General features: G+C 46.3%; 2 protein-coding genes across 2 annotated transcripts in view; both read right to left on the reverse strand.

The window, feature by feature from the left end:
• Positions 1 to 2,421: 2,421 nt before the first annotated feature.
• BRK1 (BRICK1 subunit of SCAR/WAVE actin nucleating complex) lies at positions 2,422 to 2,846 on the reverse strand. The gene is made up of 3 exons (XM_086619098.1): positions 2,708 to 2,846; positions 2,551 to 2,633; positions 2,422 to 2,467 (listed from the first exon to the last, which is right to left on the reverse strand). Exons 1-3 carry the CDS (start codon positions 2,823 to 2,825, stop codon positions 2,441 to 2,443), a joined length of 228 nt encoding a protein of 75 aa, XP_086475224.1. The 5' UTR covers positions 2,826 to 2,846; the 3' UTR covers positions 2,422 to 2,440.
• Positions 2,847 to 2,945: 99 nt separating this feature from the next.
• FANCD2 (FA complementation group D2) overlaps positions 2,946 to 24,177 on the reverse strand; it is a 49,691-nt gene continuing 28,459 nt past the window's right edge. The window contains exons 25-43 of the mRNA XM_086618849.1: positions 23,971 to 24,079; positions 21,948 to 22,046; positions 20,766 to 20,875; positions 19,236 to 19,382; positions 17,968 to 18,084; positions 16,956 to 17,084; positions 16,647 to 16,762; positions 14,992 to 15,105; positions 14,353 to 14,480; positions 12,885 to 12,984; positions 10,418 to 10,540; positions 9,544 to 9,637; positions 8,929 to 9,000; positions 7,472 to 7,510; positions 6,790 to 6,864; positions 5,624 to 5,698; positions 3,779 to 3,925; positions 3,170 to 3,244; positions 2,946 to 3,023 (exon numbers count right to left, since the gene is read on the reverse strand). Of these exons, the coding sequence (XP_086474975.1) occupies positions 2,946 to 3,023; positions 3,170 to 3,244; positions 3,779 to 3,925; positions 5,624 to 5,698; positions 6,790 to 6,864; positions 7,472 to 7,510; positions 8,929 to 9,000; positions 9,544 to 9,637; positions 10,418 to 10,540; positions 12,885 to 12,984; positions 14,353 to 14,480; positions 14,992 to 15,105; positions 16,647 to 16,762; positions 16,956 to 17,084; positions 17,968 to 18,084; positions 19,236 to 19,382; positions 20,766 to 20,875; positions 21,948 to 22,046; positions 23,971 to 24,079 (1,947 nt within the window). The remainder of the gene's footprint in view (positions 3,024 to 3,169; positions 3,245 to 3,778; positions 3,926 to 5,623; positions 5,699 to 6,789; positions 6,865 to 7,471; positions 7,511 to 8,928; positions 9,001 to 9,543; positions 9,638 to 10,417; positions 10,541 to 12,884; positions 12,985 to 14,352; positions 14,481 to 14,991; positions 15,106 to 16,646; positions 16,763 to 16,955; positions 17,085 to 17,967; positions 18,085 to 19,235; positions 19,383 to 20,765; positions 20,876 to 21,947; positions 22,047 to 23,970; positions 24,080 to 24,177) is intronic.

Genomic DNA, 24,177 nt, shown 5'->3' on the forward strand with positions numbered 1-24,177 from the left:
TGTGCCGAGCTTCTTGGCACAGAAACACAGCCGCTTAAATGGTCGTCTCTGAAGGCCAGAGATGCAAAGGTGGGAGCCCTGGCCTGAATGTCACAGCACCTCCAGATGCAGAGCCCTCTAGGCCACAAGCCCACTGCTATTAGATGTGAGTTTCTGCTTCCCTTATACTTGAAGTATCTGTGTGAAATGCAAACCCAGGCCGGTTTGGAAAGGAGGGAAAGCGGACCCGGGTCTGGCATTTGCCATGTGAGCTATTTCTTTCCCTGACCGGTCTCTCTCAAGACAAGAGGGAAGCACGCTTTGAGGAAAAAGAGCACATTTTCATCGCCTGCTATGTTAACTGTGTGGTGAGGAGAACAGCACCACTAACACGGCATGTAAATCAATCTCCTGATTTAGAGTACACAAATCCACTCCAGAAAAGTTTAATGTGAGCTCCTGGAGCATCATATTCCCAAAAAGACACAGTACAAGAAAAAAAGGCAAACAGAATTCTCCAGTCTTTAAAACAATCCAAATGCTTCAAATATATCAAAGCCCCATCTACTACAAGGCTGCACAACACAGCAGCTGCTGGAAGCAGTGTATCAGCCTGAGGACCAGGAGGCTTCTCCAGCTCCCAGAGATGGCCTGGAATAAGCAGCACCCAAACCAGAAAGCCTGGTCTCACAGAGCCCTAGGGAACAACTGAGCCTCCCTAAAAGAAAAAGGGCAGAGCTCCATACCACAGTGAGCTGCCCAGCATCCCTGCTGGGAGATAAACCAGTAAGGCTGATCCCACAGCCCTCAAGCTCTGTGAGAGCACATATCCTGGGAGGAGGGGTCCCCTCCAGAAGACAGATCCCTACACCAAAACTGCTTCGGACACACCAATTGTGTGGCAACACCTACTCCTGTGAGAAACCCTGGGGTCAGAGGAAAAAGGGACAACTGTTAAAACAGTCTGTCAGGAACCCAGGAAGGGATCCAAGAGACACAGCACGCTACTAGCTGGGAACAGGAACAACCAATGGATGTGAGCCTGGTACAGCCTCAGTCCCAGGGATGTCTGTGGTATCCCTCAGTCTCCCATTCGGTCTTTGGGTGAAGAACAGTAGGATAATTTGGGCAGGGACCCCTGGTGGTCTCTAGCTCCCCCCGCCCCCGTTCAAAACAAGGCTAACTTGCTAACTTTGAAGTCAGATCAAGCAGTTCAGGGCCTTGTCCAGACAAGTACTGAGTTATCTCCAAGGATGGCGATCTCAGGACTGCACTCCAACACAGCCAGAACTAGCAGTGAATGGGCTGCGGGCGTACTTTTGATGTACCCGGGCCACAGAGCAACTGCCTGTGAAGAAAGAGAGGTGCTCTCCCTCTACCTACCCATCCTGTACGACAGCACCATCTCTCACTGCTTTACACCACCCCCAAGCGAAAGTCCAATGATCCGTGGCTGCTCCACTCCACTGTCAGCTCTGCAGGGTTGGTACAAAGCACTTATTTCCCCAGGACTATGCACCAGAAGTGGCCGTGCCTCCCAGATGTGCAGCCTTGACACATCTGTAAAGCATAACTGGCTAGGTGAGCTGAGGGAAAGGCTGGAGGAGCACTTACTCCAACAATGGAAAACACACAGAGCTTCCTACAGAGAACAAAACTGTGAGCGCAGGAGGGGACCTATGTTGAGGAGCAACCAGCTGATGTCTGACCCGCCAGGCTCAGAAACATAGAGAACATTAAGTTACCCAGGTGCCCAGTAAAGGAAACAACTGCAGACATCACATTAGCGTAAAAAGATAGCTTCTGGTTGGAGAATGATATGCCAAGACATTTTAAGCCTGCTGGGAAGCAAGAAGACCTTTACTGGCACCAACTCCATTGACTCCCCAACACTAAATACGAACAGTAAGTTTGCAGCTCTAGATGCCCACAGAGAAACAGATAAATACAGGAGCGGTGGGAAGGGAAGAAGGATTTCCTTCTTGCCTCGCTAGAAGGGATCAGAACCTCTCCCTAGGTGCCAGCAAAGGGCACTCTCCTGCGGGACGCGTGCCATGCCGGGGGAGCCCGCGGTCCCTGCACGGCCCCGACAGTGAGACCCTCCAAACCACCAGAACCACCGGACTTCCCGCTGTGGCTCCGACGGAGGCACAGAGCACCTCACCGGCTGGTCAGGCGCCTCCCGGAGCTGACGGCAGTCAGGCCTGCGGCCCCCGGAGCATCGCCCCTCCCGTCACAAACCCCCGGGGGAGGCCCGCGGGCCCGGCCCGGGGGTCGGGCGGACAGAAGGGCGGGCTCTGAGCATCCCAGGCGGCGGCCCGGCACCAGGCAGGCAGGAGAGAGCAGGCAGGGCAGGAGCACAGCGGTTTATTGGCAACACAAGCAGAGGCGGCGGCGGGCCCCTGGCGCGGTGCGGGGCGGCGGTGCTGCGGCGGGGCGGGGTCCCGGGGCCGCCCCGGGCCTACGTCAGCGTCTCGCCCTTGGTGACCTGCCGGGAGAGGAGAGGCCTCAGCCAAGGCGGCCCCGGGCCCGGCCCGGCCCGCGCCCCGCCCGCCCCGCCCCGCCGCTCACCCGGGCCTCGATGTACTCGATCCTGCGCTCGAGCGCCGTCAGCTTCTCGTTGAGGGTGGCCAGCCGGGACCGGCACGACATGTCTGCGGGGAGGCGGCAGTGAGACACCGCGGGCGCCCGCGCCCACCCCCCGCCCCCGCCGCCCCGGCGCCCTCACCGAAGGAGTTGAGGAAGTCCGCGATCTTCTTGATGGAGCTGGTGATCACCTCGATGTACTCGCGGTTGGCCCAGTCCTGGTGGATCTCCCGCTGCACCGGGTCCTCCTGCACCGACATGGCCGCCCCCGCCGCCCACCGCGCCTGCGCGGGGCACGCAGCCGCACACACCACACCCCCCCCGCCCCGCCCGCCGCCGGGCGGAGCCGCCTCCGGCCCCGCCCGCCGCCGCCCGCCGGCTCAGGGCTCCCGGGGCGCGGGGCCGGGCCCGCCCGCGCCGTCCTCGTCGCTGGCGTCCGTGCTGCTGCCGCTCGGCTCCTGCGGGGGACGCCGCCGTCAGAGCCACAGCTGCCCGCTCCGCTCCGCTCCCCTCCCGTCCCGCCGTTGCGTTACAGCCCGGGTTTCCGCCAGCGGCAGGGCCGGGCCGCCCGCAGCGGGAGGCAGCCCCGCGGGTGCGGCCGTACCTCCGCAGGGCTTTCCGCGGAGTCCTCCGGATCCGAGTCCCGCTCTTCAGTGGCTTGAGACAAAATCTCTTCTCCCTAAGTCGAACACAAAAGACCTGTGCTGAGCGTGCGCGAAGCAGCCAAAGCGTGCCAGGATGGAGCGGGAGAACATTGCATTACCATCCTAAATAAACGGGTTTTGAGTAACAAGCAGTTTTTGTTGCCGCTGTCCTGATTCTACAGTGAAAAAATGAAGAAAACAGCCAGAATTGGCTTCTATTAAAGCCACGCACAAAAGAAAGCGTGAAGAGGTGTTCCAATAACCTTCACCTCTTCCCTTCTCTGTGTGTAGCTCTTGCCACCCAGACGAGGAAGGATCCCCCTTTACCCATTCATGGCAAACAACAAAAGCTGGAGAACCTCACTGCAAGGAAGCCCCCAGGCGTGCAGCCCTTAACCTTGAAATAAAACACTTTGCTGCTGTGCTAGACATGACTAATATGGCCACACTGAATTTGGCCTTTTAGCTCTGCCCACACACACGGGCAGAGTGACAGTTGTCTGGGCAAGATGAATGAACGTTGTCCTTGCCCAGGTTCTAATCACCCCAGGCATTTCGGTGATTCTCACCTGAAGATCCCGATTTTTCAGGATGCCCACCCAGAACGCCTCCTGGCAGTGGTTGAATGCCAGCATTGCCTTCACTCGGTACACAAATTGTTCCAGAGACTTCTTCAACAAAGGCACATGGTTGGTCAGTCCAATGTCTTGGCGGATCTAAATATCAAACAGTAAAACATGACTAGGATTGATTCCTGCCTAAAAACTCTGGCTACTCAAAAAGCCATTGGCTATACAGGTGGGAAGGACGGGACATGATCCCCACAAAGCTTGCCCGGATTATGTCGTTTCTTGGCCAAATGCTTTTATACCTTTTGTTAAAAAATAAAACCCAGATATGCATTTTGTCTAAAGCAGCAAAATGATCCTTTGCAACAATCCAAACAGCCATATCCATTCTGGATAAAAATAGGAGCCTCAGCTTTTCCCACAAACCTTGGAGAGAGGCTAGTAACTCCTCTATGAAGTCAGATGAATTCTGCTGACTCTTGGGGAATTATTTTAGGAATTTGCTTTTCATTTGCTCCATCAAGGCAGCAACAGACTGGTGTCACTTGCTCTCTTCTCCAAGAACAATGCACAGCTCTTCACACACAGATCTCACTCTGCTGCCACCTTGCTCACAGCAGCCACAGCTTGCTCCATATGAGTGTCTGGAAGCTGCATTGCTGCTGCTGTGTGCAATTGATTATGTTTGGGTAAGTCTGACCCACCTACAAGTTATCTTTGGTGCAACAGCAGAGTTATCCATGAAGGTCAGCAATGGACAATCACACCGTTCCAGTTCAAAGCAAAAAGCAATGCTGCAAGTGTCCAAACTGTGAAACTATCTGCCTAGGAAGGGCGATAGCTACCTGCTGACAGCCAGACGCTGCACGCTAATGCTGCAGGGAGTTTTGTGTCAGGAAATTGCTGAATTCCCAAGCACAGAGAAGAAAAAAATGAGAAAAGTGTTGAATAAGCCACTGCAATGACAGTGCAGCAGTCACAGCTGCCAATTCTTCTCTATGCTGATAGCTGTAATGGCATGTTCCGATCTCCAGCTAGACTTTTATGCTCCTGATGCCAGCTCTGAACTAAATTGGTGGCAAATCCAACTTGGGAGCCATGCTAATAGCTGGCTTTCTCCCTTCAACTACTTTGGCAAAGCTCCTTTCTCAGACATGTGTTCTTGAACCTCTTAGGACTCTAACAGGAAGAAGGCAGCGCCCTTGAAGTTCTTTCTAACTGCCTTTTCCCATGTGATTCTCCCTAGTGACAAGCGCTGGCTCTCCACACTGTAAGCAGGGTGCTAACCCTCTCCTTCCTTCCTGCCCCTAGTCTCCTACAGAGAGACTGGCAGACTGCTTGCACGTTACCAGCTTCCTGCCCTCCCTTTGCCCTCTTCACTAGTATCGAAGAGACGATGCCAAAAAGGCACCTCAAGAGGAATTTGAGGAAGGTTTTTCCCTTGTCCGCCTCCTGTCGCTGATTCTTCTGACTCACAAGGCTGTTGATTTTTGCCAAAGCTTCGTTCCCATGTCATCAATCTCGCAACTGTACTTTATGCAAGGTCTCTAAGGTCTCAGCTCGTGTCCTCAGAAACACTCTTATAAATGCCAACAACTGAAGATGTCAAGAACCTCTGTCCTAAAAAAAAGAGTACACTGACATTGCAGTCAGCCACTTCCAGATCAAATACTTCAAATTTTGGGCCATTAATCAAGGCTATTTCTCCTCCTCTCAGAGTTTTTGCTTGTACAGACATTGCTGGAAGCCTGCAACTACAACCTGCCTATGCCCTGGAAAAGCAGTGTAAGGGAAATAAATCATTTTTAGGACAGGAGTTTGTGCTGCAATTAGAACTTATCTTACCTTGGAATGGCCACACATGTGATGAAGTTGTCTGGTACTCAGCTGCAAGGTTTTCAGCAAACTCTGCACATCATCCTGCAATAAATAAGTAGACCAGCAAATCATTCTCAAAAGATTTTTCCATAAGGGAAATAAGAATAATGAAATAGTATTAGTCCTAGCAATCTTTTCAGAGGGTTATGGATGGAAATACGACACACATTCAGGCAAACGAGATGAAGCCACAGGAGACTTGCACTGTGCATATATGTAAAGTAACTGGCAATAAAAGTATGACCATGTCATAAGGCTTTTGAACTGAAACTGATTTTGAATCAGTTTGGAATGAACATTTATCAGTGAAAGTGGGGCAATCAAAATCAAGACAACCTTGTCACATCTTGCCTTGAGTACCATCTTCTGAAATAAGGGAACCAGAGGAAAAGTATAAAACATACTGCTAGGTTGGGGTATTTGAAACACATCCAAGACAAACTCTGGATATCAATCTTGTCTACTGAGCAAATTACGTGGCACTTTCTATCGTCCAGTGGCAATGACTAGATATCTGTTTGATAACCTCATTCCCTCAAACATCCACGAGAACAGATACTACATTTGCAATAGAAAGGAGTTATCTGTTAGAGAGACAAGTTGTGAAGACTAAGCCAAAGAACGAGTCTCACTGGCAAAGCTGGGGGAACAAAGCAGAGGGAATAAACGAACTGTTCCTGCTTGTCATGTAGTGCAGCAAGGTTGGTCTGTCCCTCTGCACTCATGCATGTTGTCCTGCTTAGAGTTCCAAGAATGACTGCAAAGACACCAATGACACTGTCCCTCTGGACCACAAGCCCTCACCAACCTGTCTGCTCACGTGAGTTTCCTACTCTGTGAGCACTACCTTTGTGGTAACGGCTTTGGAAGGAGGTGGATGTTGAAAGGGCTTCCTTTGCTAACAGTGAAGCCATCCAGCCAGAGAGTGATGGCAGGTTGGGTAGCAGTGATCTGTTTGCTGAGAGCACTGGATGGGCAAGCAAGTAAAGAGGGCAGAGCACAGCTGGAGACATTAGACGCGTGTGTCATTAAGTGTCATGCCAACACGTGATCAGAGACAGAAATCTCCTTCTAGCAAGCATCGGTCATGTTTCCCAACTGGTTCCAGACAGTTCTGTCTCCAAAAGGCTTACCCTGTGCTTTTTAAAGCTGTAGTCCAGGAGAGGCATGGCGAGCTTCAGAAATGCTTCTACAAAGAGACGGCCGTACTATAAAAGAATAATAAATGTATCAGAAGGCAAATTAAATTCCTTTTCAAAGAACCATCACAAAGTCAGCCATGATAATGATACATTCTTTCAAGCTACTCCAGAAACTGTTCTTGCTTAGTAAAAGACTCTATTTATGGGAAGGCTGTACTGGAATATACAGCATCACTGCGAATCGAGGCTGGAAGGACAAGGTCTCATCATTGCATCTATCTCTGGTTTCATTCACTATCAAATTGGGAACATGACTGAACCAAACACAAAGTGTCAGAATCACTATGCATATATATGAGTCCTAGCCAGAAAAGGGAGAGTTGCAGAGGGACACACGATCCTTCTGGGCTCCAAGAGAGACCTGTCTGCTGTGTTGTCTCCTCTCAGTTGGAGTACAACGGGAAAGGGTCCAAAGTCAGTAGTCGTGCCCATTGCAGTAAGTTCGCTCTGGTCCAGCCATATGAGGAGGACTAGCAGAAGACAGTTAAAGGTACAAGAAACAGTATCTGCTTCTTCCAGAGAATTCAGTAACCACTCTACTCCACCCGAGGCAATGATTCAAGGGAGCTGTTACTTAAACTGCTCTTTTCAGTTATTTGGAATTCTTGCTTACCTTCAGGCAGATGGTGAGTACAGACCTGCTGTCAAATACCTACTTGGGCGAGAGGAAAAAAGAGAGCCAGATCAGTCCACAAGTCTAAACGAAGCAATGTAAGCACAGCAGCCAATTAAAAATAGCCCTTCATTACATACCCTTCATTAAAGTGTGAAACCTGCCCTAAGGCAACATCCATGCTCAAGTTTTAACAGGGAACATGAAATTTAGTGGTTGTCAGGTGGAAGTAGTTGGCAGGATGGCTATTTGGTGACCTAAGGTGCACCTTTTGCAGATGGCACAAAATTATCTCGACGAATCTGATGTTCTTAATAGTTCGGGGCCCAACAGACTCAAGTCCAGCTGATGGAAAGTAACCACAAAACCGATGAAGCAAAACTGAGATGTGCAAAATAATGTATTTTGGAGGAAATAATGAAGCTATTACATTAATGGTGCCAGCTGGCAAAAGACACCAGGTGTCACTGCACAGGTCACACACAGCTGTGGTCCAACAGCAAACAAAGAAACAGAACAGATGGTCTCAGCTCTCTCAAAGGCTTTCTTCTGGTACACATTTGTGTATATATTTTTGCCAGTGATCCCAATTCTATAACTAATTAGTGAATGTTTTAACTGGCATTGCACACAGATGTGAGTGAGAGCTGTGAAGGCACCCTGGTGCTGATATGGATTGCGAAACAGAACTAGCTGGTCCAGCTGTGCCCTTTATGCTCTCAAAAGGCATCTGGAGCACAGGTAGGGCTCCAGTGAATGCTGCTATATAGAAGAATCCAGCTCAATTCACCAGAGCTCATAAACCTTGAAAAATCTGGACTTGCCAATCATCACTTCAGATATGATGGAAGGGAACATTTCATTCAGTGGGGCTGGCCTCTGGAGTTCATCACCGCAGGATGACATGAATTTCAGCAAGATTCAAAGGAAGATCGCATGTTACCATAAGAGAAAGTGAAGCTATCTGATAAAATGCAGGTTACAGACAGGAATCCAAGCCTCCTGTTCAGAGTATTAGCCTGCCTTCAGCTGAGCACATCAGGAGAATGTTTCCTTCTGTCAGACGTTACTCCAGATCTACCCGAAGAGTTTCTCCCATCTGCCTTTTCCACATCTGGCAGTGGACTCTGTCAGACACAAAACACTGTACTAGGGAAACGGGGTGTTCGTTCAGTCCTTTTTCAGCTCTTCCTTACATCATTCTGTCTTTGTGCAGATTTATTATTTGTGTGAGAATTATGTTAGTAAGATGTGCAGGCTGTAAGAATTAAGCAGAACTGAAGTGAAAGCAAAATGGAAACCCTTACACACAGATTATAACTGGCTTTGTTTACCACCTCCAGGTTGTTCCACTAGTCAGCCATACTTCATGTTTTTCCCTTGTGCTCATGAATGTGCGTACACTGGGCTTTGCTGGGAATCTGAAAGTAAAGCCAGACAAACAACCAGAACCTCACCTTGACCAAGTTAACGAGGATATGGAAATTCCGCACGGCAATGTTCCACCGCAGCAGCTTCTCCAGTTGCACCTAACAGGATGGAAGGGGACAATAACCCAAGATGGTGTACTTCCTCTCACCTCACTGGACACTCTCTGAGCATTTTCTGTATCCAAAGCATTGTGGTTGTTGAAGACAGAGGAACAAAGCTTCACCACAGGCAGATTTATCAGAGCAAAACCATTTAATGGCAATTCCAGCCTGATCAGTGCCCACGTGGCTTAAAACGCTAAGAGTTTACACACTTCCTTGCTCTCAGAGCAGCTTTTGCTTGCAAAATAACTTTGTGATCCCGCACACGTGTGCGGACAGCTTAGTATTTTGCTGATTACTACCCGTTTTCTGCTTCTGCTGGATTTACTCAATTTTGACGTGCCACAAACCAGAAAAAAAAGGATGCTACTTATATGTTATTCTGTATATCAGTTTTGGCTGATGAATGAAGCTGTCTGACTAAATTTCCTAGACAAAGCTCAGAAGTAGATTCCTTTCCAATTGACATGTTTTCATTGTACTGTACAGTTTAACTTATGTCTTATTCCCCTCATAGAGTCCAGTGCATTTTTTTCCTACCTCACTTGAGTCTGATGGTTTCCCAGCTGGGATGCTTTTCACTGAACTCTCTAGCTGAGCCATCATTACTCTGAAGAAAACCGGGAACGTTTGCCTGTGGAGGAAGTGAAAGCAAAACTAAAAGCCAGCCCTGAGCATCTAGATAGGCTTCTTGTCCCCAGAACAATGTGGAAAATTTGAAGGTTACCCAGCTGGGCATCCTTCTCAATAGGAAATCACAGGAGATCAACCCTAGGACTCACAAGCACATCTAGCCCAGCCTCATCACCCAGACAGATGGAGAATCCTGGGAAGTCACTACCACTTCCCCAGTATGAACCACACATAGACAGCACCCACTTCTTTGCAGCTCTGGGGGATGCACAGCAAAAGGTTTGTGGCTGTCAGCACAAGATGATTTTGGTAGTTCCAAAGTGCAGGAACTTTGGCCATCCCTCCATAAATCGTGCTTCCAAATTCCCGTGGTAGGAGCAGAAACACTGTGAGTGTCCTTTTGCACACTGCGTACCAGCCCAGAATTGCCTACGGCCACCCCAGGCCTCTGAGGCCGACTTTCAGAGTGCTTTGTACCACCAGAGCGGCACAGAAAGAGGCAACACAGCTGACGACAGACAGCAGTTCATTCTCCAACTAAAATGGCGCACAAATAATAAACTCAACACTGTTAATGCACGAGGCCATTCCACCTTGACACAAAGCTAACTGTATACTGACTTGTCAGGTACTGCCAAAGAATATTTACACATGCCCACAGTAGTCCACAGAAGTACTAACATGAAACCATAACAGACCACAAAATAAGAAAATTAAATATTAAAAAGCAAAGTTGCCATGTGCATCTCATGAAACTCAAAGTCTCTATCAAGATAATTACCTGCTTAGTGTCGGATAAGTAGAAGAATATCCGTCTTTGGCAGAGTCGATCAGTTCAGGAACACCGACACTGGAGATTTCTTCTATAGCTTTCAAGATGTTATCTGTGTGCTCCAGGTAGACACTAAATCCAAAACCAACTTAGTTAATCAGTAAAAATTGTGTAGAATAACACATAAAATTCTTGAACACTGCTCTACCTGCAACACGTGGCCTAAAATTGTTAAGCTCATTCTTATGCCAAAGGCAATGATATGTAGGAAATCTGAAGCAATAATTAGAACTGTCACAATAATGTCATTAAAAGCTACTGTGATCTGAAACAAACTTGGATTTAGTATTTCTTCATCCTTGTACTTAGGAAAGACAGGCCAGGAAGAGGAGGACATGGAGTTGCCCTTTATGTGAGAAAATGGCTGGAATGCATGGAGCTCTGCCTGAGGATGGGTGATGAGCCAAGTGAGAGCTTATGGGTAAGGATGAAAGAGCCAACCAATATGGGTGACATTGTAGGCGGGGGTGTGCAATAGGCCACCTGGATCAGGAACAAGTAAATGAAGCCTTCTACAGACAGCTAGAAGTAGCCCCATGTTTGCAAGCCCTGGTCCTCATGGGGGACTAACCACCATGATACCTGCTGGAAGGACAATATAGCAGGGCGTAAGCAATCCAGGAGGTTCCTGGAGAGCATCAATGACAATTTCCTGACACAAGTGACAGATGAGCTGATAAGGAGAGGTGCTCTGCTGGACCTCACACTTGAAAAGAAGGAAGGGCTCTGAGGATGGAAAGGTTGAAGGCAGCCTGGACTACAGTGACTATGAGATGGTGGAGTTCAAGATCCTGAGAGCAGGGAGTAGAACAAACAGCAAGATCATAACCCTGGACTTAAGGAGGGCAGACTTTGGCCTCTTCGTGGATCTTATTGCCACAGGGCAGGGGCCTAGAGGGAAGAAGAGTCGAAGAAAGCTGGTTGACATTCAAGGATCACCTCCTCCAAACTCAAGAACAGCCCATCCCAAAGAGCAGACAGTCAAACAAAAATGCCAGGAGGCCCGCAGGGATGAACAAGGAGCTCCTGGCAAAACTCTAAGACAAAAAGGGAATGTCCAGAAGGTGGCAGCAGAGACAGGTATCCTGGGAGGAATATAAAGACGCTACCCAGGCATGCAGAGATGTGGGCAGTAAAGCCAAAGCCCTCCTGGAGTTGAATCTGTTGAATGTGGTAAGGGGTGTCAAAGGCAATAAGAAGAGCTTCTTTGCGTACATAACGAGTAAACAGAAGACTAGTGAAAATGTGGGTCCACTGCTGAATGGGGCAGAGGCCTGGTGACACAGGACATGGAAAAGGCTGAGGTACATGTTAAGGGAATGAATGCCTTAACCACCTTAGTCTTTGCTAGCAAAACTGGCCTCCAGAAATCCCATGTCTCAGAGCAGGGGTAAGTCTGGAGCAAGGAAGACTTTGTGGAAGAGGATCAGGTTAGGAAATAGCTAAGCAAACTGGACACATAAATCCACAGACCCTGAGCACTGTGGGAGGTGGCTGATGTCTTTGTGAGGCTACTTTCAATTATCTTTGAATGATCGTGGTGATTGGGAGAGGTGCCCGAGGGCTGGAGGAAAGCAAATGTCACTCCTATCTTCAAAAAGGGCAGGAGGAAGGACCCAGGGAACTACAGGCCAGTCAGACACACCTTAATCCCTAGGAAGGTGGTGGAACAACTATTCTGGAAACCATTTCCAGGCACATGAAGGACGAGAAGGTGACCGGGAGTTTTCATCATGGATTCACCAAAGGGAAGTCATGTCTGATCAGCCTGGTAACCTTCAATGAAAGGACTGGCTTGTAGACAAAGGGAGAGTAATGGATATGGTCTACCTTGACTTGCAAGGCTTTCAACACTGTCTCCTGTAAGATTCTCAGAGTAGCTGTTGCAGTATGGGCTGGATGAGCAGACAGTGAGGTGGATGGAAAACTGGCTGAACAGCCAAGCTTAGAGCGTTGTGCCCAGCATGGTCCCCAGCAGCCTGCTCTAGGTCACCCTGCTAGGGCAGGGGAGTTGGAACAAGGTGACTTCCAGACAACCATTCTGTGATTCTGTGTATTTCACCTAATACTCAGTCCCACTCTCCTTAACTTCAGTGAGAGCTGATTTGCTTTCAGTTTAGTGAAAACTAAACCAGACACTTTGGTGTGTGTACGTACGCATGCACACAGGTACAGATGTGATGATGTACACCAACAAGCTACAGTCGAACAAACACGAGCTCTAAACACGCTTCTGTGGCCAACAGCTAACAGGATTCTTCCTGTCACTCACTGTCTTTCAATGCTGCAGAAACTGCTTTAGGCCAAACTGTTTAAGTAGGAGGGTTGTGGCTAAGAGGGGTCATTCCTCTGCAGCAACAGTAATTGTTAGAAAAAGAGTGTCTCCGCACGCTTGAGCCAACGGCTTGAGCCTTACCAGAGCAGAGTGTGCAGCGCACTGTTGAACTGGCTGCCCTTCTCTCGGTCTCCACCGGGCTTCACCCACGACTGGCAGAGGAACTGCTTTGCTAGTGAAGCTGTAAAAGATAAGGGATAACTTACTGAAGGAAGAATCCAAGGCAATTTCCTTCTTCCATAAAAAGGCAGTGTGTCCAAATGGCTTTTTGAAAGATCACAATATTGCTACCCCTCGATATGACTGAACTTTGGTAAGCCAGAATGCATTTCCCCTAAAGAGCAGTAAGGCCACAAGGACATACGTCATAACAACAAAATATATGCACATGCAGTGTGTTCCTGTCTGGAATACCTGTTCACATCTGAACCGCAGTCCATCTCTGGCCATTTCTCCCTGACAAACTTATGTTAAACTTTATTTTTTTGGTAGCTCCGACAGTGTACCAACTGTTTGGTTTTAGTTAGGCAACATGCAGCCCTTAGAGCATCCATTTCTTCAACTGGAATTCCAAAGACAAGTCACTTGACTTTTTGGTCACAGCACAATAATAATAAATGTGAACAGGCACATTTAAAGTTTACAAATTTCTTAAATCAAACCAACCAGCTAACAAACCTGCTTGTCTCCTGCAGAAATGTTTAAAACTAGGAAATTATTCATTAAGAGTGGTTATTCCTTGCCCCACTCAGGGGGCAGTTCTCCCAGTGTGAGACTGTTTGAAATAGTAAAATAACCTCAATTTACAATTCTTAGTGGCTATGGGGATCTGAGAAGGACAAATTCTAGAGGTGTCTTAGTATGACAAGGTATGGCTGAGAGAGGTGACTGTCTGGAGTCTTCAGGTGACTGCCTCAAGTGTCACACACTTCAGTGTGTGACAAAGTGGAGACCAACTAGTTTTCTTGTATATTCCCTGCAAGCATGTCTATGCCTTATCTGCTTGCCTGCTGTTCCTCTTACAGAGCAGGTCCTAATCCATGAGAAGAGCTCTCTTAATTGAAAACGTTCATTGCATGGGGTTAAGAACTTACAGGTTTTCCTCTCTGCCCTGAAGTAACAGCTGTATTTGCAGTTCATTTCCATAAGTTTTGGAAGTGAGCTGTCACAGACATCTGTACTTACACAAGGAAGCCACATCAGATTATGATCACCTCCATAACCAGTGATTAAACTGGTACCAGAATTGAACCACAGGCTTGTTCTTAGAACTCTTAAAAGCTGTGAGGCTCTGATTTTTAAAAACACCAGCTAAAAGAGCTGGAGTTTGCCTTATGTGACTGAGGCACAGCAAAACAAATACCAAAGAGGTTCCAGTATATTTACTGCTGTTCCTTTTATTAACAGCTAGGAATGTTTACCCAGTGAGATTACTAGAATACCACAGGGAAGTCTCTCCTTCAAAAGACGCACTCCAGAGACAGAACCCAAGATTTACAGGCAAAGGACAGCATGAAAACTAATCTGAGATTAGAGCTTCACACATTACCCATTTTTTCTTTCTTCCAGCCAGCCATTGGTTTCTCAGCGACAGCAATCAGGAGCTGAGTGAGGATGAATGCACAGTGGAAGGTGGGAACGCTCTGCTGGAAATTCAGTAGGTAGTGAAAACTCTCACTGGGGATGACAGGAAAGGGAAAAGGTAAAAACAATGTGGATAGGGTAATCTCCAAGAAACACATAAATAAAAAGAAGTATTAGACCATCTCAGATCCAAGTTCTCCCGAGCCCAGCACTTTGTCTCTGGTGATGCCCTGCTGAAGAAGGGGTAGTCAACCACTAGCAGGTAAGTCTAAAAATGTCTTTATATACTGCTTTTGCCTAGTGTTCTTGTAGGCATTTTAACTATGCAGAACATACTCATTCCTTCTGTGAATGCTACTAATCTCCTGGTCTCAAACAGCATACAAGCGAACAAGATCCATAGATCAATGCATATTTTATAATCCAGTAGTTCATTTTCATTAGGTTGACTGCACTGCCATTCAATTAAATACAAAGCTCTCTTAGAAGCTGGTGTGGTCTCTATGAGAGCTCCCCAACACACGTTTACCCATAATTACCACACAAAACAGGGAAAACTGCTTGAAATTCATCCCTTTCAGAGCTTGGGAAATATTGACTCTACCTTATCAGCTCCTCAAGAAGAAGAAACTCTGTCTCTCCTGGCTTTAGCCTGTCTGCAAGCACCTGGAGAGCTGACCTTAGCAAGTCAGTGTTTTCATGCTGAGAAAAACCGTTCCTGAGGGGGAGGAAAAAAAAATCCAGTTCATCATCAGGCTAGAAGGAAGAGAGTTATCAGATGCAGAAGCATATCTGAGCATACTTTTGAAAATAAAAAAGCTGGATATGCAAGAAGAGCCCTGCAATATGAAAGTTATAGGGGGACACAAAAAACTGAATGGGAATGGAAAACCTTGTGCACACACAATATTAACTTCTCAGTTAGATTGCAGACCTGGCTCAATGGGGACGTGGCATTTCACATAAGTGGAGGTCCATCTATACTAAACCAATGCTATGCTGACCTGAAAAAAAGAGGATCTGTAATGACAGTTGCTGTGCAAGTGCAGTGGTAGTCACTGATCACCTCTTGAACAACAGGTAAGAGCCTAACAGGGAGGAAAACTGTAGAGATCTTCTTTAATTCTTCGAACTACCGGTGTCTGTGAAATCATTCAGTGAGGATGTGCATTCTGAAAATGCTCAAACACATCCACATTCTAGATCTATAGACTGAATACATGGACTTGGTAACGGAAATCCTCAAGTGCACCTTTAACACACGAGTTAATTAACAATTGGTAATATATGAGGGCTTGACTAAATATACGTAAAAGGAGTTGTAATTTGGCTGTTGAACTTAAATGGCTGGACAGCTCACCCCAATACACGTCTGCCTGACCTACAGCAAAACAGAATTATGTTACTCTCTATCCAAACTGAGCAGCAAAACTGATCTTGAGCTGCCTGTGGTTACAAAGTGGACCAGGTTCTCTGGTTTACAAGACAGGTAGACTCAGGAACAACCAACATTCCTACTGGCCAATCAGAAAATGACAAATCCAGGAATAGTCAGGAGTGGATCAGGGTCCCTGAGGCTCCAGTAGTGGTGAACAGGAGAGGCAGACCTCAGATCTCATACACTTTTTACACACTTACTACTGTTTTTGAAGTACAGCAAAGGTAAAACACTTTACACACACAAATCTAAATTAGGGTTCAGAAAAAAGTTCTATGAGGCTATCCTGGATTATATTAGCAGATGCAGAGGTCAAATCCAGGCTGCACAAGCATTTCTGAGTTTGACATTTATCAATCCAGTTTGAGTGCATCGGCAGCACAGGCTTTTGTCAATGAAGTACACGTTCATCCTTTCCCATTGGCAAAAGAAATTCTTTCATTGCTCAGGATTCATGCAGTGACAATTTAGCAAAGGATGAGGGGACTTACTGGGTAAGAAATTCCAAGATCCCTAGGCAGAATGGGAGTTGCACAGCTAGGTATGCCAGTATGCCACTCAATGCTGGTCTTGATCCAAAAGCACATTGTATTCTACCCAGTTCAGTGCTTCATCACCTACTTTTATTTCAGCTCGGGATCAGGCAAGGAAGCTTGACATCACTATAAAGTGCTTAAAAGTCTCCAACCACTGCAGTGTGCTGTTCTGCATGGCTGACAGGCCGTTTGCTGGGCACAAACACTTAGAAGAAAAGGAACAAGAGGAGGAAGCAATACACGGACTTTGCTTAGGTGACTATATACTTTTTGGTTTAAACTCACCAAGCAAATAGTGAGCGAAAAGTTAGTAACAGCTGTTGGTAACAAGAGGACATCAGCTGGTGCTCCTGGATGTTCACTCTTGGTTCATCTTCCACACCTTGATTTTGTATAACTGCCTTTAATACAGAACAAATAATTAATTAAACACTATTCCAAGGAAAGATAATGGCACAACAATCCATTTGCATAAATCCCATGCTTAAAAAAAATGAAGAAAACAAAGCAGCTCTCTTTCCCACAAACAAAACTAAAAATACCTTTAGAGGTGACAAAACTTGAGTTTTTTGAGTCAAATTGCTGCTCACTGACCTGGAAGTAGTTGTGCATGTTCTCCATGTGATTACACAGTGGCTTTAGTAGCTTGACTACACATGTAGCAACTTCCTTGGGGGATCTCTGACACAAGTGGGAAAAGCCAATATCCTTGTAGCCTCTTTCCTGCAGCAAACCCCAAAAAATTAAAGTCACTTCATCAGCCTTACTTGAGGATAACTTCACATCAAGCACTATATCTTCGGCTGCTTCTGAGCAGTGCAATTCCTGATGTCATACACTCTGTCGGGAGGGGTCACAGAGTAAGAAAGTTGGCTTCTGCTGAACAACCAGCACCAACTCAGACAAGTGGACAACATTTGATGAAAAGAAAAAAACTGATGTGTCCCATAGCTCTTTTATAGAATCATAGAATCATTTAGGTTGGAAAAAACCTTTAAGATCACAGAGTCCCAACATTTTACCCAAACACTAAGAGAAGGCAGTCTCTGCACTTGGGAATTAAGGTAGGTAGAAAGACAAGGAGAAAGAACACTGAATACGATGGAGTCCATCAGGTTGCAGTGAATTCCTCATAGTTTAATGCAGAGAGCCACACGTTTACTTTCTTGCTGAAGGCATCAGCCAGGAATGCAAGGAGTCACTGCACTCAGGGTGTTCTTCTAAAGACCGCAGAAAAAGCAGCAGCTTCTGCTGGATGCGGCGGCTATCTGGCCTGCCCGACCTGAGCTGCAGAGCCAGTCTCCCCAGGGAGGGCTAAGAAAAGTGTCACTTCAGTTTTGAAGCTGCAAGGCTTTCTCCCAGTTATTTACTCTTTCTCAAGCCATGCAGAGAACCAGACGCTGCAAACGCTTCAGCGAGGGAAGTGGAACAGAAGTCTCTTCTGAAAAAGCAAGTGCTGCTCTGACACACAGTTGGGTGTCAGACTTCCATTTAACTGTTAGGTGAAAATAAATCTGGAAAACATCTCTCTCAGGAGAGGCCTGGAGGCTGCTGCTGTGCTCTGTCTCAGCCCAGGTCTAGACACATTGATGGCTGCTGTACTTGCCTTTGGAAAGGGCAGTCTCCTAGTGGAGCCCGGGGTCAGCACATGTTCCAGCTTCCAGCACAGGTCATCCAGAAGGAAGCAAAGTTCAGCAGGCCCCAGCTGCACAACTTCACGAGCCTGCAATTACAAGAACAGTCAATCCCAGGACGCAGACGTAGCTGTAGCGCCTTGAAGCTCAAGTTCACCCCCTCCATTTCCAGTTATGACTCCTGGCTTAGTTAACCTCAGCCAGGGACCTGTTTGGTAGATACTTTATGTCTCCCCCATTGCAGATACGGGGCATAAGTTCTGGTTACTCAAAGCATGAAGCAAACCTGGTGCTCTGAACATAGCTGAGGCAACACTTAACTACTGAGAGAGAATTGATTTATGTACATTGACATTGAAAATAAGCTCCTAAGGACAAAAAAGAGATTTAAGCCCTAGAGTCACAAAATTCACTGATTAAATAATAGTGAAGAAGTAATTTGAAATAATGCCACATAGCCCAAGAGACTTGTGAAACAGTCTTCAAGTTGGCCTGTGACCTGGATGCACAGAGACAGCTGTCCTTGGAGCAGGCTGGGCTGTACTCCAGCCTGCCATGGCCTTTTCGTAAGATTTTTCGAATTCGTAAGATTTTACGAATCTTACTGTAGCCTACCAAGATTAGACTCCAGACGGACCCGGCCTGCCTACAAAGAGGGTAACAACATTAAGCACTGCTTCTTTCCACAGCTGTAGCAATGCAGTTTTATGTAAGCTCCCAGATGATAAAGACGACCCTGCCCACTGATGACACATTCATGACAGCAGTCCCACATTTCTGCTGAGTTTCCGACCTGCTGATGCCTTGAGACACTTGCCTTTTTGCAACATGGGCTTTACTCAAATGTCACAGGTTCCTTTTAATAGGCAAGCCACCTCTTAGTGTTTAACATCCGACAGCTTAGCGGTGTTCAATATTAAAGCTTCTTTCTTTCCATTAGGTCTATATATTATACCGTATCTTTTTTCCTTTTATGCAACATTTCTATTACTTTGGTTTTAACATTGCTGCACTACATGCTTGCTGTTCTCAGGGAAGTCTTCTTCATCTCAAGAGATGCCTTGAAGCACTTTGGTTTCTCTGGGGGCAAATTCTCTCCTGGTACCTGGCTCACAGCCCTGGACCAATACACCTTAACGTCAACCTTCTCTCCATTTTCATGGAACAGAAAGGGCTAAGGCCTCTGGGAGAGACAGTTACACAAAGGCTTATCAGTATGATTTTACACTGTTCCATTCACCTCTGTATTCATCTCTGTGTCCAGGACAGACTTTGTCAGCAGCCCACAGTGGAGTACAGTGAACACTTCGAGGTCTAACTCGCGGAAGTAGGGGCGATAGCTCTGCAGCTGTGCCAGAGGATTTCCTGCCTCTCTCTCAGCAGCACTCTGAAAAGTAAATGGAAGAATTAAGGTTGTAAAAGACTTTGTAGCTCAAATAAAGCTATTTCTTTCACACAGATTTCTATATTTTGTGCCAGGTTGAAAAAAAAGACGACGAAGAATTCATGATAGTTAGTAGAAAGACAAGCAGATAGAATCAGAAGCATTTTCATTTCTGACTGTACAAGCCACTAAAAATTTTCTAGAAAAAAATACTTAGGAAACTGGAGTAATCTTTGCTATCTCCTTTCTGTGAATCATTTGCCATTGTGAAACCCATTCTGGGCTTGCACCATAATCACCACAGGAGATGAAGGCAAATGTTTCTATCTTTGATGAATACCAGCATGGTAAACTATGGGCTGCTCTGTTGCCTCTGGTTGACAATCTGTAAGTTCTTAGAGATTCACTCCACACAACCCAGTTGCAGGAGCATGTCTGTAGCACCACATGTATGTTACATGCGACTCTCAACAGAATTGCTGCATTCTCTTGTCCTGGCCAGGGTACGGCATCTAAGGAGCAGTCTGGGACCAGTACTCTAGTTAAATAGGAAAGATTAGATACATTCCTTCCCAAAACTATTTGAGACTTTGCTTATTCCCTGTAACTTTAGTGACTTTGTTATCACATCTGACTCAGTTATCACGATCTGTACAATAGCAGGGAAGTAGAAGCATATTTGCCTGGTTGAAATTCATATGAATAATATTTATTAGTAACAGTGGTAGTAGTGGGGCCTTGTGGGATGCTTACGAGATCCTGGCCCAGAGGATGCTGAGCCCAAAGCTGGACACACTTCCCTGGCTTATCTTTTGGCCAGCACAGATCTTGCATTCCAGACATAGAATCATGGTGACAATACTATAAGAGTTATCCAAAAGAACAAGAAATAAAATCCAGTAATTCATTAGTTGATAGGTTTGGGAAATAGTTCTTAGAGTGTGATGAAAATGGATAATTTTAAAGATGCCTTATCATTAATACATTGATTAAATACCTCAAGGAAAATTTGCAAAATGAGGACCTGTGACTGAAGCAGACTAGAACCAGCAGGAGATACGGTCTTTACCAGGGTTTGTATTTTCCAGATTCATCTCACGATTTCTGACCTGAGTCTAGGAATGGCAGCTTATTGCAGTAATTTGAGAGATGGGACACCGGCTTAAAACAGAAACCTTCCACAGCATTAATCAGAGTGTAACCAATATTATTATTATTATTATTATCAAAATTCAGATGGGAGGCAGGTGTCAGAAAGTAGAATTGAACCACTTGACTGTGATTAACTTTTGAAACGAACAACCCCTCTCTCAAATCTTTGGTTTATGCTTCTACGTCATCTTCCCTATTCTGTCTTTCTTGCAAGCCCCAGGGGTATACACTCACCTTCTCCAGCTCAGAGAGCTCAGTATCAGGCTGGTTTCCCTCAGAACTGTCATCTGCTTGAGAACGCTCTGCAGAGCCTGCTTTGCTGCCATCAGTCTTTTTTTTCCTTCCTTAAAGAGAAAAGCAACTTCAGATACAAAGGCTACACTGCGCTCAACACTGGACAGCACTTGCAGCCAGGGAAACGGCACAGGCTGTACTTCAATCAGCCTGAAGAAAGCATGGAGCATGCACAGGTTGTGTGTCATCCATAGACAGGATCACAGTTCAAAAGAGAGTCAAATGCATTTGGGGCTCCCTGACAAGCAGCTTCTCTTTTATAAAATCACAGCAGGAATCTCTTGGTCTGCACTGGGTTTACTAGTCTGAGCACTTACTTCTGCTCGTTCAAAATTAAGTATCTAAAGTGATGGATCCTCCTCTTGTCTGCAGAACATAGTCGTAACTTTCGTTCTGCCTTAATCACTCTTACATGACAGGTCCAGTCCCTGCAAAATGAGTTTGGCACAGGAGAAAAGAGTTCTCTAATCTGTGGCCTCCTCCAGTTGTTTTCATTGAATGGAATGTGAATTTTTGTCCAGTTTGGCTCAAAGGCAGACACGTTCCCAGGAAATGTTAATCTAAACCAGAAATAGAACTAGAGACATCAAAAACAGAGCAAATCTACTCAGCTTGAAAAACTGAAAGGCAAGTTCTGTTTCTTCTCTGTGGGAGCTAGCAATGGGAAAGGATGAAGGAAGCGTTTCCTTGTGCAGCAGAGCCATGGCAAGGTTCCTAAGAGATCAGTTAGGTACAAACTAAAGGTCAGGGATTTGCAAGGCGGCTCAAGCCACAGGTTCAGTACCAGACAATTGCATGAACCTGTCAGAGGCAGAACAACTTAATGCTGCAGAAAATACTTTGGCAGGTGAAAATAGTCAATGAAAGCTCTGGATTTTCACTGTTAAATGTCAAGCATTGGCTTTCCCAAGGAAACAGACTATCCAACACCTGTTTGGAGTAGGATATTTTTACATCTCCACTTCAGCTGCAACAGGAGGTAATCAGATAAGATTTCAAGCTAGATAAACATTGCCAGGAATTCTGTGCTTTATGCACACACAAATGCAACGGCTGCCCTGCAATATGCCAGTCAAACACCACATCACATCTGTTTACATCAATGTTTCAAACTTTCTTTACCATTCCTTTTTCTCGCTGGACCAACTGCATTAATGGACGGTACGGCCTCCAGGGCTTCAGAATCAAAAGTAGCTGGTGGTGGGACATAGCCAGGGGTTGCTGAAAGAGCCAAAAATGAAGAAATTGGGTTAGTTCAGCTCCTAAATAACAAAATATAGGCAAGACACATGTCTAGAAGAAGTACCGTATGTTTCACTGTACTGGTGAACTTCCCTCTGCCCTTATACTTAGGTGCTTTTAGTTCCCATTAGTTTTACCATATGTCTGCACTGCACTGGAATTACAGCTCTTCGCATTCCTCCAGCAAGGAAGGATAACAAGTGCTCAGCTGTCCTTGGACATCTGTCCGTGTTGGTGAAGCTGAAAGGGCTGTTCCAGCACATCTGAGTCCTTTCTGTGCTGGCCTTGTAATGCGCTCGGAGCAGCAGAGAGGTGTTGAGGCTGCACTTTATTTTGGACAAAATTGGTCTGTTGGTTTACAAATGCAGCTCTAAATGGATAGCTTGTGTAAGGGTACATGGAAGGTGGCAGTGTGTTCTTCCTTACATTTATTTTATCAAAGACCTTTTCAGCGTAAAAGGAAATAATAAGTAAAGGGAGAAGCCATAAACAAGGACACACACAAACTTGGTAGACAAGAGATAATGGAGACAATAGCAAAGACCAAAAGTCTGCAGTTTTCTTAATGTTGAGCCATTAAGAAACTCCAGGCATGGCTTCGAGAATGGATACCTGGACTTTGTAACAGATAAGATGGGAGGAAAAAGAGGAACTTGAGGATTTGGGATATTCTGATGGGGGAGGAATGGTAGAACTATGCAAATTAATAAAGGAATATGCAGGGAACTAGGGCCGGGAGTAACAAAGAAGGGAATGGGAAGAAACAGTATAAAAGAGACTGGTCACGAGTAAAGCATTGCTGGTCAGTAGAACTGTCTGATCAGCGTGCTTGTCTGACTGAGCCCTGAGCCTGATTGCCACAGCATGTTCTACTTTCTTATTAGAGTATTTTCTTAACTATATTTCAGTGTACTCTCACTGTCCTCTGTTTGTGTGCACACACGCACCGCAAGGACTACATGCCAAACACTGGTGAGATCTGTGCAAGTAAATACTGGGCCAGCAACTAGAGTTGGACCACTCTGGGCCTGCAGTGTCAGCAACTGGAGTGAGCGAGGGTCTCGGTGCCAGTAGTTAAAGGTGCTGTAGCTCTTGGGAGCACCTCTTCAGGTCCCATAGAGTTTGTGTGTGGAGCCTGTGCCTGTGAGATGAGTGTGTACATCTGTTTGCTAGCAAGCAGCAAGCTGGAGTAGCTGATGAGTAGAGAACCCATGGAGCAGATTAGAGGGCCTGATATCTGGACAGGCTATTGGGCAGAGGGAAGGGCTGTGCCAATACTTGTGGGATTCACAAATATTCATGTGCTTGTGCCTCTAGAGTGTGTCATGTGTGGGCCTTCACTAGTGAACTTCAGTCTTAACCATCTGAAGAGCAGGATGGGGGCTTGGCTGTTGGTACTTCTGTTTTATGTGAGTCCTATACATAGGTGCTGTCGAAGGCAGCGCCTTGCCTGTGGCAGTCCATGTAGCTGTGTCCATCGGCCTGGGACAGAGACCTTGGGGTCTCCACACTGGTCTCCAGCAGCTAGGCAGGAGGAATTCAGGGGCCTAGAGCAGCTGGAGGCAGCAGATCCTTAGAACATCCCTTAACAGCTTGTTACAACCTGAATACTGGAGAAACACACTGTTTCTTTAGGACAGAGGCAGGTTTACTCCAGTATCCACCATACTCAGGCAGATTCTGCCAAGTCTGCCTGGGAACAAAGAGATGTCACTAAGGAGGTGATTGAGGAGGGCAGTTTGGACTCAGACAAACTGAAAACAATAGCTGCCATGCATGAATTCTCAGACCCTTGTAAAAATGCAGTGTGTGTTACCATATACTTCCTCCATTGATGTTTAAGCCAATCCCTTTCACTTCACAGCTGGCGCAAGTCCAGAACATACAAATGTTTCATACTCACCTGTCAAGCATTTTCCCAGCACATTCTGCAGCTCTGTGATGTTCTGTAATCGAGTCAAAACTTTTCCCTTCATCTCAGCATCCTGTTGTTGGCAGAAGGCATTTACAACCTAGAGATACAAACCAAACTCACTGACATAGGGAGATTTGTAACCACTTTTACTACTTTTTATTTTCTGAATAACATCCTCAAGTCCCAGATAAACAC

The sequence above is a fragment of the Tauraco erythrolophus genome, chromosome 12 (genome assembly GCF_009769465.1).
Source record: "Tauraco erythrolophus isolate bTauEry1 chromosome 12, bTauEry1.pri, whole genome shotgun sequence".
Classification (NCBI taxonomy): Eukaryota; Metazoa; Chordata; class Aves; order Musophagiformes; family Musophagidae; genus Tauraco; species Tauraco erythrolophus.

Bases quoted from the DNA above. Each gene is read 5' to 3' on its own strand.
- BRK1 (XM_086619098.1), bottom strand. From the start codon at position 2,825: ATGTCGGTGCAGGAGGACCCGGTGCAGCGGGAGATCCACCAGGACTGG. The intron at 2,634-2,707 runs GTGAGGGCGCCG...GCCTCCCCGCAG, and splicing joins GGACTTCCTCAACTCCTTCG to ACATGTCGTGCCGGTCCCGG. The intron at 2,468-2,550 runs GTGAGCGGCGGG...CTCTCCCGGCAG, and splicing joins TCGAGTACATCGAGGCCCGG to GTCACCAAGGGCGAGACGCT.